The sequence below is a fragment of the Mangifera indica genome, chromosome 13 (assembly GCF_011075055.1).
Source record: "Mangifera indica cultivar Alphonso chromosome 13, CATAS_Mindica_2.1, whole genome shotgun sequence".
Lineage (NCBI taxonomy): Eukaryota > Viridiplantae > Streptophyta > Magnoliopsida > Sapindales > Anacardiaceae > Mangifera > Mangifera indica.
Window position 1 is genome coordinate 15039097 of NC_058149.1, and position 13049 is coordinate 15052145.

Sequence of the window (13049 nt, forward strand, 5' to 3'; positions counted from 1 at the left end):
CCTTAAAATCTTAAATATAAATTAATTGATAAATATATAAATTATTAAATTTATCTACAAATTTTTTAATTAAACTTAAGTTAAGTTTATGCTTGCAACGTCCTAGTTTATCGGGTTTAATTTTGAGCTTTGATTTAATGGAATCGAACTTACCTCAAGTTTAAACTCAAGCAATACTTGGCTCGGATTGATTGCAGCCTTACATCCCAACCTCAAATTTGAGTGAGAAAACCCATTTCCTAATTGTAAAAATTTTCGAGACATTAGAGTTGGACCTGTGAGCCAAGCCTTTACGAAAGCCCAAAACTACAATTGAGATATTAAACAGAACTGAAATAAAATATCAAACGCAACAGTCCGCGGACAGATCAGCTACTTCCTCAACAACTACTCGACGACTTTTTTAAGCTGCCAGCTTCTTTTTCTTTTTTGTCTTGTCTTCGACCATTACATCTATACACATGCACAATTAGTTACACAAAGAGCAGATAATAATTAGATATTTTTATTTTTATTTGGTATAATATATATATGTATGTTTGGAGGGAAAGAAAGTGAGAGAAAATATTGAAGAAGTGAGAAAATGGGGTGTGGGAATTTGTTCTACAACTTACTCGTAATATTCTCTGTAGCTCTAATTACATACAACATAATAATCGCAGCTAATGCTCCTTTGAAGCAAGAGCTACCTGGTCCAATAAAATCCTCGTCAATCTCTGTGGACCCTGTGATCAAGATGCCGCTCGATAGATCACGAAAATACGGTAAGAAGAGACTGTTTCACACGGCGGTTACAGCGTCGGATTCCGTGTACAACACGTGGCAGTGTAGAATTATGTACTACTGGTTCAAGAAGTTCAGGGACGGCCCTGATTCTGAGATGGGTGGCTTCACCAGGATCTTGCACTCTGGTAAACCTGATAAGTTCATGGATGAGATCCCTACTTTTATCGCCCAGCCTTTGCCGCCTGGCACGGATCAGGTATGTGAACAATTTGTTGACTTTTGTGGATGCTGGAATTGGCAGAATTTTGGAGTATTCAGTATTGTGTTTTCGTTTTCCAAGAACAAAATGGTGGAAATAGGAAGTTTTGGATAATTTGAAATTGTTTTACAATTCTGGTTAACGTGTTGAAAAAGATTTTTTTTTTTTTAGGAATGAATCTGAAATTCATGTGTTCTTGATGTTGTCTCATTTAATAATGCTTCAAGAAAACGCTACCGGCGGCCTCTCGGTGTCTGGAAACAGTACTCTGATTTGTTATTTTCATTTTATTATATTCACTTTCTATAAACAAGTTTAAAAAAAATCATACAAGGGGGAAGTTCTTCGAAAATCCCCAATTCTTCAGGAAATATGGGAATTCATTTTGCTAATTGAATGTCAAAATTAGTTATGTTTTTGCTGTTTTTGGATAGGGTAATTTTACATTCACTAACAATGGTTACAAACACGGATACAGATGCTCATGATGACACCACAGCGTTTGGACCTGTATTTGAACCCATTGATCGTGTACAGATTGTTATTGTTTTGGATAGCATTCATCTTTTATTTATTGCAGCGTGTATCTCACAATATCTCCTAATCTCAGGGTTATATAGTTCTGAACAGACCATGGGCATTTGTACAATGGCTTCAACAAGCAAACATAAAAGAAGAGTATGAAACCTGAGATTCCTTATTTTCAATGATGAGTCAATTTTGTGTCTGTTGATAACTTTGATTTTATTCATGCCGTTTTTTCATCAATCCAGTTACATATTGATGGCAGAGCCAGATCATATCATTGTCAAACCCATACCAAATTTGTCTAAAGATCAGTTTGGAGCAGCATTTCCTTTCTTTTATATTGAGCCAAAAAAGTATGAGTCTACTTTGCGAAAATACTTCCCCGAGGAGAAGGGACCAATAACAAATATTGACCCTATTGGGAATTCTCCGGTTATTGTTTCAAAGGTATATATCACAATGTGTTATAGTTGTGATTTGGTTTTTGCCTCTTTTGTTTATGTATTGAGATTTTTATTTTTGGTTTTTGTGAAATGATGCTAGGATTCCCTTAAGAAGATTGCTCCCACTTGGATGAATGTGTCCTTGGCAATGAAGAAGGATCCTGAAGCAGATAAAGCTTTTGGTTGGGTGCTTGAAATGTGAGATTTTGCTTTTTAACCGAGTTATGTGCTATGTTGACTTGACATTAATGTTATATTTTTAAACTAGTTTCTCATGTTGTTTCCTGTATAAGGTATGCCTATGCTGTTGCTTCTGCTCTGCATGATGTTGCCAACATTTTACATAAAGACTTCATGATTCAGGTTGGATGAGACTCTTTTGCTTGATAATTTTCTGGCATGCTACAGGATGGCAACTGAACTAGTTTATAATGTCTTTCTTATGGAAAGTCAATGATTGAGCCTCATCTTCAACCTTTTGTTACATTCTAGGCTGTATATCTTATTTCCTGGAGCATTCTAAATATCTACAGTGCTCCTCCTTCATCCTTTTTTAACATTGATTTTTTTCTTCAAAATTATGAAAATTACAACAAAAAGAACTGCTTTCTTTCAGTGCAATCTATTGTTCACTTTTCCAAAATTCTTAACTGAATTTTTCATCTAGCAACTGGTGGCCTTCATTTAGTCATTTGCTAAATCCAGTTTATTCCCAGCACCTTTACAAGCAGTTTGCTTTTCTGTGACATGTATCAGCCTCCTTGGGATACTGAAGTTGGCAACAAGTACATAATCCATTACACATACGGATGTGACTATGATATGAAGGTATTGTATTCATTACAGAGGTCTCTCAATGCTGTTACCCAGTGGCAGTACAATTCATGACGAAATTGCTTTTGAAATTTTGATTTTTGGAATCGTATCGTTTCTCATAAACAACAATAGGATATGTATTGGTCCACTATATAGTATTGGATTTTTGTTCAATGATTTTCAGGGTAAGCTGACTTATGGTAAGATTGGAGAATGGAGGTTTGACAAAAGATCTTATGATAATGCTGTACCGCCAAAGAACCTGCCCCTGCCTCCACCTGGTGTTGCAGAAAGTGTGGTATGTTTAATCTCACCTCGTAGAACTAGATTCTTCCCATAATTGGTATCTGAAAGAAATAATATCAAAATGATAACCATTGGTTCTTTTGACTCTTAAAGTTTTAAATGATAAAGACATATTTAAAACTATATTCATCAAGATTTAGTTGGCTAATGCCTTATGCTTTGACTTGAGTTCTTGTTAAGTTTGTTGCAGTAACCAACGCCTCAAGTCTGAGTGAATTTGTATAGAGTGCTTAAATTGTTACTGAAGAGAATACCACCATCTTTAAATTCATTTTAGTGATATACAGCTGCTTTGTTCTTTAAGATGTAGAGACAGAACAGGAAGATTGTAAAAGATGTATGTTTTAAAAGCCACAGTATATATTGCAGAAGAAGATATCCGTCATCCACTTTAAATGATAGAAAATTAAGATGAGTATATATATAAACATTTGTTATTAACTTATCTATTGAGATTTATGTGAATGAGTAATTCTAAAGTAATAGAAAAAATAAAAAATTTCATAACTCAAATCATATAATGTGAGGTCAATTGATATGAATAAGTTACTAAGAAAGGTTTGTACATCAATTCAATACGAAGGTTGGTGTTGTTAACTTAATTTTGCTTTCAATTAAGTTTTATAAGCAATATATTTTGGCAGGTGAGACTGGTGAAAATGGTGAATGAAGCCACGGCAAACATTCCAAACTGGGGAGCGTAGAGTGGGGGGGGGCGGGGGGAGGGGGAAATTGAATAGATGGAAGATGGTATTGAAACAAAGTAGCATGTAGTTTTCGATGAAGGTATTAGCAGTCAATATCCATTTGGCATCTGCTAGTAAAAAAATTTATTCTGCTTTCGATGAAATATTTTATCTCTTTTTTGACGGTTTAATTGGGCATTCATGACCTTTTGTGGGTGTGGCGAACCCCTGTATGATCCAATGTTGGCCCCTGCTTCTTTAATGCAAAAAAGTTTGTAGGTTTATGAAGAAAATGTAATAACATTTTTCTTTGTATCCTCTGGGACAGATTGTCAATGAACAGTTTTTCTAGAATATTATGCGTAAAGCATGGAGATGATCTAGGTGCGCAACACATTTAAACTGGCTTTAATTATTCGGCTGCCATGAGACGATGTAATTGACCCAGAAATTAATTTCAGCAAAGAATAAAATAAAATTAACAATATAATGTATATTGTTACATCTTCCTATAATTGTAAATATTAAAATTATTTTATATGCAATGAGAATGAGATTTTTTCATTAAAAGTCTTAGTTTCTAAATATACAATATATCTTTTGAATTATGCCAAATCATCCTCTCAATAATTCAAATTTAGGCAAGGATAGAAAATATCAATACAATTCTAATCGAAAACAGATTACAAGTGTGGTCAGCTCTTGTTATTAGTCTGGTCATGGTAAAATAAACCTCAAAACATCTAAAAAGATCTTAGTTCAATACCTAATCACACTTAAGTTACTTAGAAGAAAGGACACTTGTTTATATTAATTATGAAAAAGTAAGTCACAACCTCAAAACATAAGGTTCATAAGGTATGTAAGAATTGTAAGCCATAAGACATCAAAGAAAATCCTCCAACACAAACACCACAAACGTAAATAAAAAATTCACTTATCTAGGAATGGCATGTCGAAACAAGAAACTTAATACTAAAGGCAAAGTCACATAAAATGTCTCATACGACAACAGTAACAAAATTTAATGTCAGAACCACATCCGCAACTTAAATTGCTGTGAATGCCTTCTTTGCACCACCAGAAGACCCAGCTGGTATCACTTTCAATACATTAAATCTGACCGTCTTTGATAAAGGCCTAGCAAAACATACAAATAATATTACATCTATGAATCCGATGCATAAAACCATTTGTACACAAACAGAAGCATAGTATCTACCTGCACTGGCCAATGATAACATGGTCTCCCTCCTTCACACGGAAGCATGGTGATATGTGAGCTGGAATGTTAGAATGTCTCTTCTCATACCTAGAGAATACCACAGAAAAGTGTCATTGTAAATCAAAGGGCAAGCCAAAAAATCTTAATATTTGGGAGAATGGTGGTCCTTACCTCTGATACTTCTTCACAAAATGAAGGTAGTTGCGTCTAACAATGATGGTCCTGTTCATTTTAGCACTGTGACAAGTACCGGCCAAAATACGACCCCTGATAGAAACAGTGCCAGTAAAGGGGCACTTCTTGTCAATGTAAGTACCTAAAATCGGTAGCACCAAAACTATTAAATCCTTTATTCTATCCCAAAACATATGCAGGTAAAGCACCAACAAAGTATTCAGAAATAACAATATTATATACAAGAAAAGTGACAACAATATCAGCTTCCATGAAAATGCAAATATAACAACAAATATTTTAGTAAGGATGATGCTCCAAACAGTAACCTTTTTAAGTAATCCAATGGTTGAGAAGTGTAACTAACAATAAAAAAAAAACAACAGAAATAGTGATCTAGATCACAAGCTAATAGAAAAATCTCATACAAGTTACAAATTTGCAAAATTAAATTAATTAATTCCAGACACTAATGAATGTTAAAAGACACAATGTTGTAATTCTTCCCTTGACCCAATCTACAACTGGCAGATAATGCCTCTGAGAAAGTAAAAATAATAGCCTTAGCAAAGAGGTAGTCAGATGATTATTAGCAATATATAGATGGGCTGTGAATCGTTCAGTTTTTTTATTAATGTATTGATTGAGCAAAAAACTAACGAATTAGATACTCTATTCTTTAAAAAAAAAAAAACTTATAGCTATTTACATAAAGAACATATGAAGCCGCACAGAATTTTGACAAAAGAACTGCTACATACAAATGCTCAAACCATAAAACCCCACAAATCTAATAAACCAGATCCAAGTATATTGTGTTCAGGAATCACTTTAAACTCGACTAATTTTAAAACACTACATTAAACTACAAGTAAAAGTAATATTTTAAATAAAAATAGACTTGTAACATAAAGCAGAAATAAGTAAATAAAACCTTCTATAGCCTCTCTGGGTGTCTTGAAACCCAATCCAATGCTCTTCCAGAATCGATTCCCTCCCTTTCCGGGTCTCTTTCCCTTCGCTGACTTCTTCGAGCTGCAAAACATCCAAACAAGTTAACAAACGAAACTTACTTTCTACAATGTGTCGGTCAACGATAATCAAACAATTAATACGCAATACATAGACAAACAAGCCAAAGATGTTACCTCAAAAACACCTTAGGCTGCTTCAAAAACGCCTTCTCAGTCTGCAAAAAAAATGAAACAAACAATCAAAAACGTGAAAGAAAGACACAAGAGGCAATGTTTCACTGAAGTGGGACTCTGAACCTGCTCCGCCATGACTAGATTCTGAGGTGACTCGCTGATGTCTACAGAACAAAGGAGGCAGGAACCCTAAACCAGAGAAAGAGGATGGTTTATAACGTGAGACCCTAAAATGGTACAGTTACTGAAATGCCCCTGGTGTATTGGACTTTGGGATGGAATCGACCTTTGTAGTTGGGTTGGGCTTCAGCTTTGACTAATATTTCGTTTAGAAATAAAAAATGAGGACGAAAATTTCATAAATATAAAATAATTTTCTTATGATAAACTACAATGATTGCGATCACAATAGCTTGAAAATATGTGATCGACGGCTATAATATTTTTGAAAAGTTTTGATCGACGGCCATAATATTTATTGAACTCTGCCTTATAATCAAATTCTAATTAGCCCATTTTCACACATCATAATTTTATAGGACTCTAATTTTATTTGAATTAAATTGAGTCTTTAAAAAAATTTAAATTTGACTTAAATTTATAATAATAAATAAAAACATATAAAGAATTATAATAATTTTTTATAAAATTATGTAATGTAATTAAATATTATTTTATTTTTAATTTAAAATTAATTAATTATGTATTATTTTAATACTAAAAACAAATTATTTTATTTTATCGAACATCAGTGTTGTGTTAGAGGTGAATTAGTGGTGCCTCTGGATTGGCCCATAAAAGATGGTGCATTTATAAGACGCAAGTGCAGGCCAGGCAAGTCCTTCATTTGAAAAAGATAATTAGAAACGCGGGAACTCTGGCTTTTTTGTTGCATTGTCAAAAGTGCAGACAGAAAAGTTAACTTCTTGAAAAAAGAGCCCTCAATCGGCCCAACACCTACTGGGATTTGGGACCCATTTCCTGACTTCCTTATAATCAAATTCTCTATAGCCACTTTCACGCATATCATAGCTTACTGGACTCTATTACCCCTATTCTCCCATATTCATTTTATATTAACAAATCTATATCAAAAGGGTAATATTGTCTTCAAATATTAGTATTATATTGATTCGAATTTGCGGTGGGAAATAGTGATTTGTCCTTGTGAGAATTTGATTGCATCTCGTGTGTGAAGAGTCATTTGGCCTTGCTCGAGTATCCAATGTTTGCATGACTGCATCTCTCTTCTTTTTTTTTTAACCGCTCAATACTACAAATTTACAATAATTCTCAAAAGTCTAGGGGACACGCGCGCGCCCTTCAGCTCTCTCCCTCACTGTCTCTGTCTCTGTTGGTCACCATGCCATTGCACTGTTACAGGTCACTGCCATTGTTTCTTGTACTCGCCATTGCCTTCTTCTTCTCCTCTTCTTCTTTGCTTTGTTTCACCCATGGAGCCCCAACCATCTTGCATTCCAACCTCCACTCCCTTCAGGTACTTGTACTGCAATAATCTTTTTATAGTCTTCTCTGTTTGGCTTCCAGGAAACGATGGGAAAAAGCTAAAAGGAATAAACCTTTTTATGTTATCTGTTGAGTCTCTTTTTATCATTTTAAAGCCTTAAAGTTTGTAACAGAGTCTATATCTGAGGCTCGGAGGTTCGTTCTGGAGAGTCCCAGCAACGCGCCTATGAATGAGGATGATGATGATAATAATAATGACGACTACGAGAGCTCCTCATCGATTGTCTTGGCTGCAAAGAGGACTTACAGAAGAGACCCTCTTAACGGCTTCAGAAGATACACGGGAGGATGGAATATCAAGGACGTTCATTATTGGGCTGTAAGTTCGATGATTTTCTTTTTATGTTGTATAAATTTTTCCACTATTTTTAAGCACACAAATGCTTTAATCTTTCCCCAAAAAATAAAGTGCGCCCAAGGTTTCAGGTTTTCCAGTAACATCCCTAATGCCATGTATCAGAAATGCCTTCAGCCACCTCCGCTCATAATTGAGCTGAAGCTACTCACTCACCATATCAGTTACATGATAAAAGAACCTGAAGCCTCAGGGGTTTACTGTTTATAAATAGTATTATATACCTAATTGTAATTTTTTTACATAAATAATATATTATTATATAATTAAATAATTAAAAATAAAAGATAGTGTAATATCTAATATAATTAAATATACAAAAAAGTTACTAACACAATTATGTGTTATCCACGTAGTATCATGGACGGTTTGTTTCGGCGCCCCAGAGTTGATTTTACATTTAAACCAGTATTATTAGCTGTAATCGATTATGCAAGCTGGGGTTTAGAAGTCAAATTACTTGTATACTTTTCAGTCAACAATGTGGGCCTACTCATCTCTCCAATTAGTGAAGAACTTTGACAGAATTATCAGATTCTTCTGAGCAGTGACAGTAGACCGTCACTATTTATCCCTTTATCATTGGGCGTGGTTACTGGATCAACAATTCAACGGTTTGACATGGCAGGAAACTCTGGTAAAGATAGGGTAGATAACTCGCGAGTGTGCAGATAACTCAGGTTGTCTGGTCTGAGTGTACGTGTTTAGTTTGAGTTCGGGCTCCCTGAATAAACCAATCATAATTGCACATCCATGAGATAGATATTCAAATGGATGAAGTAGTCAGATGTAATTATTTCCTTATCAAATAAGGTAATCGCATCGTATTTAGTACAAAAAAGAGGTATTATTTCGATAACATAGTATATGTAAGTGGTTGATGGGATTATATAACACATGTTGGATTTAATGAAAAACAGTAGCGTTGCCCAACCTCCTTTAAAGTGGCTATGATGCTGCAATATATGTAGTCTTTCAATCGAAAGGACATGCAAGATGAGAATCTTTAGGTATCACATGCCCTTGGTGACGACAATATCTTTTTATTCCAAATATATAAACCAAAAGAAAGAGCGTATGAAAAAGATCTTTTGAGAGTTTCCTAATCCTTCGGAACTACTAGCTGTCATTATAAAATTTCGTGCTATTTCAGTAGTATCCTCTTAAAGCTCTTACAGGGTATGTTCTTCAAATTCTCTCAAGAAGACTCTTTCTTTTGAACTGTTTTATTATTTTTGCTAATTACACAGAGTCTCACTAATATCTGTGGATGGTTACTTAATTCCGACAAAAAACTAATATAAGTTAAAGTATCACGGTGCAACTTGATTATTTTGCAGAAGGTGCCTGGTAGAGAACCCAGACAATAAAAACAAGAGATGAACTCGCTTTGAAAGTAATACTAATTCTAGATATACTCACCATTCAAGTAGGCGAATTGTTGAATCAGATTAGAGCCTGACCATGTTTGTGCTTTTGCTTTCGTAGTACAAATTGAGCTTTTGGTTTTAGGCTGGCTGTTTCATTGTTCAATTCAATACATGATTTAAGCTCATTATCTCATTCAGGGTAATTTAGTGTAGCAGTTTTCTTTGATTGCAGTCAGTGGGGTTTACTGCAGCTCCTCTTTTTGTCATTGCTGCAATCTGGTTCCTTGGTTTTGGTGTGTGCCTGTTACTCATTTGTATCTGTCATTTCTGCTCTGGAAGGGAGCCTTTCGGATATTCCAAGACTGCTTATGCTCTTTCTCTTATCTTCCTCATTCTCTTCACCATTTTAGCAGCGTAACTCTCTTTCCCTCCCTTTAAATTTTATGTTCAATTCCTTCCAACCTCCACTGCTATCTTTGTTCTCTGTTGCAGCATTGGATGTGTTATCCTTTACGCCGGTCAAGGGAAGTTTCATGGCAGTACAACATCAACATTGGATTATGTTGTAAGCCAGGCAGATGCCACTGTTGATAGACTGAACGGCGTGTCTGATTATCTTGCTGCAGCCAAGCAATTACAGGTGGATAAAATTTTCCTACCTTCTAATATCCAAACTGATATTGACAACATTGAAGAAAAACTTAATGCTTCTGCTAGCATTCTTGCTGACAAAACTGCAAAAAATTCGCATGACATACGAGATCTTCTAGATTCTGTGTAAGTGAAGGATCCTGGACCTCTTTTATTTCCCTTTTACTACTTATCTGTATCACAAAAGGAATATGTTGATGTAAATGTAGGAGATTGGCTCTAATTTTGATTGCTGCTATTATGCTTGTCTTGGCCTGTCTTGGATTCTGTAAGTCCTTTTAATTCCCTAAATAACTTACCAAGCATCTTCATATTTCCAACCTATGATAAGAAATTCTTCGTTTATGTTTTGTGTTTTCTTGTTACAGTATTCTCAATTTTTGGAATGCGATTACTGGTCTACATGTAAGTGAAACAATAAAATGTAAAAGTTGATTTCATTGTACTAGTACTTCTTTATGGTTCTTATCATATACATTTGAGTGATCTTTTACAAAGGAAAGACCTATGAATTTATGCAGTTTGGTTGTCTTCGGATGGATACTTGTTGCTGGAACCTTTATATTATGTGGCATATTTGTTCTTCTTCACAAGTAAGTTCATTAAAGAGTACTAAGTTGAGAGCTGAACTCTTTTATCATGTTTTCATTGTGTATTTGCGAGGGTTTTGTTTAATTATAGTGACATTCGTGTATGGACTCTGCAAGACATAAGTTTCTCTAGGGAGTTGCCGAATTGGCTTTTACATATTGCAGGGTAGTGGGGATATGGCCATACAGCAGTTTGTTGATAGTGATTTATTAACATCATAAATTTCAAGTGCTAAATTTATTAATCGCAGCTGATAAATTCCCTTTCTTCTGCTAATCTTTTGATGTCCTAGTGCGGCTGGTGACACATGTGTTGCAATGAATGAATATGCTCAAAACCCAACTGCTCATACATCTCTAGATGATATAATCTCTTGTGTGGACAAAGCCACTGCCCAAGAAACCATAATGCGCAGCAAGGAAGTATCTTCCCAGATTGTCGAAGTAATTAACGAAGTCATCACAAATGTTTCAAACATTAATTTTGCTCCTGCTTTTGTGCCTTTTTACTTCAACCAGTCTGGTCCATTAGTGCCAATATTATGCAACCCATTTAACTCTGACCTGACAAATCGTCCTTGCTCTGTTGGTGAACTGGACTTCAACAATGCAACACAGGTAACTTACTGAAATCAATAACATAACAAATCCTTATTATTTATCATGTTCTTGTGAAGGCTGTAACATTTGCATTCAATTATCCGGGCGTAGGTTTGGAACAATTATGTTTGTCAAGTTTCGCCTAATGGTATATGCACCACACCAGGACGCTTGACTCCTACATTCTACAGCCAGATGTCTGCGGCAGTGAATGTGAGCAGTGCCTTGTTGAGTGATGGTCCTTTCTTGGTTGAGCTTGAAGACTGCACATTTGTGCGCGAAACTTTCAGCAACATATACCAGGATCATTGTCCTGATCTGCAGCTCTACAGTAAATGGATTTATGTTGGCCTGGTGATGGCCTCAACTGCTGTTATGCTCTCTTTGGTGTTCTGGGTGATATATGGGAGAGAGCGGCATCATCGGCTCTATACAAAGCAGCTGAATGAGACTAGTCTGGAGGAGAACAAAAGCCTTGAACTTGAAGAGATTCAAGAGAACAAAATCCTTGAGGACAGGAAAGATACTTAAGAATAATCGAACTTTAGTTTTTTATTTCATTGTGGCCTAATTTGAACTATTATTCATTCCAAGCAGTTTAGTTTTGCAAGTAATGTAAATGATTTCTCTGATGCATGAGCGTAATTTATGCATAACAGCTTCACCTTTTCTGCATATTTTGTAATGAAGCTTTGCAGTTCTTAAAAAGAGACACAATTTAGCAAGTTCTGCACTTGTGCTGGAAGCATCTTTTCATATTAGGCTTCATTTACAGTTTTACACATCTCTGCAACTGTCTTTCATATTTGATCATTTTGTGGCCTGTGAGGTGTATGTCGGTGCAGAGCACAATTTAAGGAAGGAATTTGGGCTATTAAAGTTGGGCGATCTTAAAAATAGGATTAGATTGAAAACCATTTAATTTTGAATTTGATTAAAACTGATTTGAACTTGAAAATTTAAATCAAATTTGAACTTACATCTATTATGAAAAGAACCTAAATATTAACTTGAATTTGATTTATTAAATATTTAAACTTGAGAAGCAAACGCAGAATCTCTTATCCTCCAAAGTCCAATGATGTTCAATTATGGCCCTCTTCGGTAAATCCTTATATTATGAAGCTGGCATCACTTTCTTTACTGGTTTAATGTCGCAAAATTAATGATCTATTTACCTTGGGTTCTCCAAAAGCTTGTATTATTCAAATGAAAATTATCTTGGCCCTTAGCCTTATCATTGATGCTTAGTGGCCTAATTGAGATCCTACCAATAAATTCAACCTTATCTCTAATACTAGGTTGAGGATACGTGTTAAATTAAATTAATTCCTTTATAATTAAAACAGATGACCTGGAATTCGGATTAGATTGATTAGATCAAACGATTCCATTGGGATGTGGAGCCTAGCTCCATCCATGGACAATGGTTCAATAATTTTAGTTGCTAAACTATTTAAACAGTGATTTAATTGAATAAACCACATCTAATAACGGCTCAAAGAATATGTTGATTTCAATATGATTTTTGTGATTTTTTGTTAGCAATGGTTGGAACTTGTTGTATGCTTTGGTAAGATACCAGCCGACCGCATAACCATCACAATGGTTATGGCTGGATCGAGAGAACTTTGGATTAGACACT

General features: G+C 35.0%; 3 protein-coding genes across 4 annotated transcripts; 2 read left to right on the forward strand and 1 right to left on the reverse strand.

The window, feature by feature from the left end:
* The first annotated feature begins 369 nt into the window (after positions 1-369).
* On the forward strand, positions 370-4118 carry LOC123194489 (hydroxyproline O-arabinosyltransferase 1). 2 transcript variants are annotated; one of them, XM_044607705.1, is made up of 8 exons: positions 370-982; positions 1596-1663; positions 1759-1960; positions 2057-2154; positions 2250-2319; positions 2713-2784; positions 2957-3070; positions 3383-3790. In XM_044607705.1, exons 1-8 carry the CDS (start codon positions 584-586, stop codon positions 3386-3388), a joined length of 1029 nt encoding a protein of 342 aa, XP_044463640.1. In that variant the 5' UTR covers positions 370-583; the 3' UTR covers positions 3389-3790. The 2 variants fall into 2 exon arrangements, with proteins under 2 accessions (XP_044463640.1, XP_044463638.1); XM_044607703.1 differs by having other exon boundaries at positions 371-982; positions 3723-4118.
* A 567-nt stretch (positions 4119-4685) lies between these two features.
* Positions 4686-6558, reverse strand: LOC123194490 (40S ribosomal protein S11). The gene is made up of 6 exons (XM_044607706.1): positions 6435-6558; positions 6312-6352; positions 6098-6198; positions 5161-5305; positions 4987-5076; positions 4686-4904 (listed from the first exon to the last, which is right to left on the reverse strand). The coding sequence occupies exons 1-6, from the start codon at positions 6444-6446 to the stop codon at positions 4814-4816; spliced, it is 480 nt and encodes a 159-aa protein (XP_044463641.1). The 5' UTR covers positions 6447-6558; the 3' UTR covers positions 4686-4813.
* A 944-nt stretch (positions 6559-7502) lies between these two features.
* LOC123194491 lies at positions 7503-12129 on the forward strand. Its single transcript, XM_044607707.1, has 9 exons — positions 7503-7809; positions 7952-8157; positions 9796-9977; positions 10056-10340; positions 10424-10482; positions 10583-10619; positions 10736-10807; positions 11098-11422; positions 11516-12129. Exons 2-9 carry the CDS (start codon positions 8005-8007, stop codon positions 11933-11935), a joined length of 1533 nt encoding a protein of 510 aa, XP_044463642.1. The 5' UTR covers positions 7503-7809; positions 7952-8004; the 3' UTR covers positions 11936-12129.
* Positions 12130-13049: the final 920 nt, after the last annotated feature.

What these genes read in the sequence shown, in the direction of transcription:
- LOC123194489 (XM_044607703.1), top strand. Translation starts at nt 584, where the DNA reads ATGGGGTGTGGGAATTTGTTCTACAACTTACTCGTAATATTCTCTGTA. An exon ending in TGCCGCCTGGCACGGATCAG is followed by an intron (nt 983 to 1,595) that starts GTATGTGAACAA and finishes TCCTAATCTCAG; the next exon opens with GGTTATATAGTTCTGAACAG. An exon ending in TTTGGTTGGGTGCTTGAAAT is followed by an intron (nt 2,155 to 2,249) that starts GTGAGATTTTGC and finishes TTCCTGTATAAG; the next exon opens with GTATGCCTATGCTGTTGCTT.
- LOC123194490 (XM_044607706.1), bottom strand. An exon ending in CAGCCTAAGGTGTTTTTGAG is followed by an intron (nt 6,199 to 6,311) that starts GTAACATCTTTG and finishes GATGTTTTGCAG; the next exon opens with CTCGAAGAAGTCAGCGAAGG. An exon ending in GTTATCATTGGCCAGTGCAG is followed by an intron (nt 4,905 to 4,986) that starts GTAGATACTATG and finishes ATGTTTTGCTAG; the next exon opens with GCCTTTATCAAAGACGGTCA.
- LOC123194491 (XM_044607707.1), top strand. Translation starts at nt 8,005, where the DNA reads ATGAATGAGGATGATGATGATAATAATAATGACGACTACGAGAGCTCC. An exon ending in CGAGATCTTCTAGATTCTGT is followed by an intron (nt 10,341 to 10,423) that starts GTAAGTGAAGGA and finishes ATGTAAATGTAG; the next exon opens with GAGATTGGCTCTAATTTTGA. An exon ending in ACTTCAACAATGCAACACAG is followed by an intron (nt 11,423 to 11,515) that starts GTAACTTACTGA and finishes ATCCGGGCGTAG; the next exon opens with GTTTGGAACAATTATGTTTG.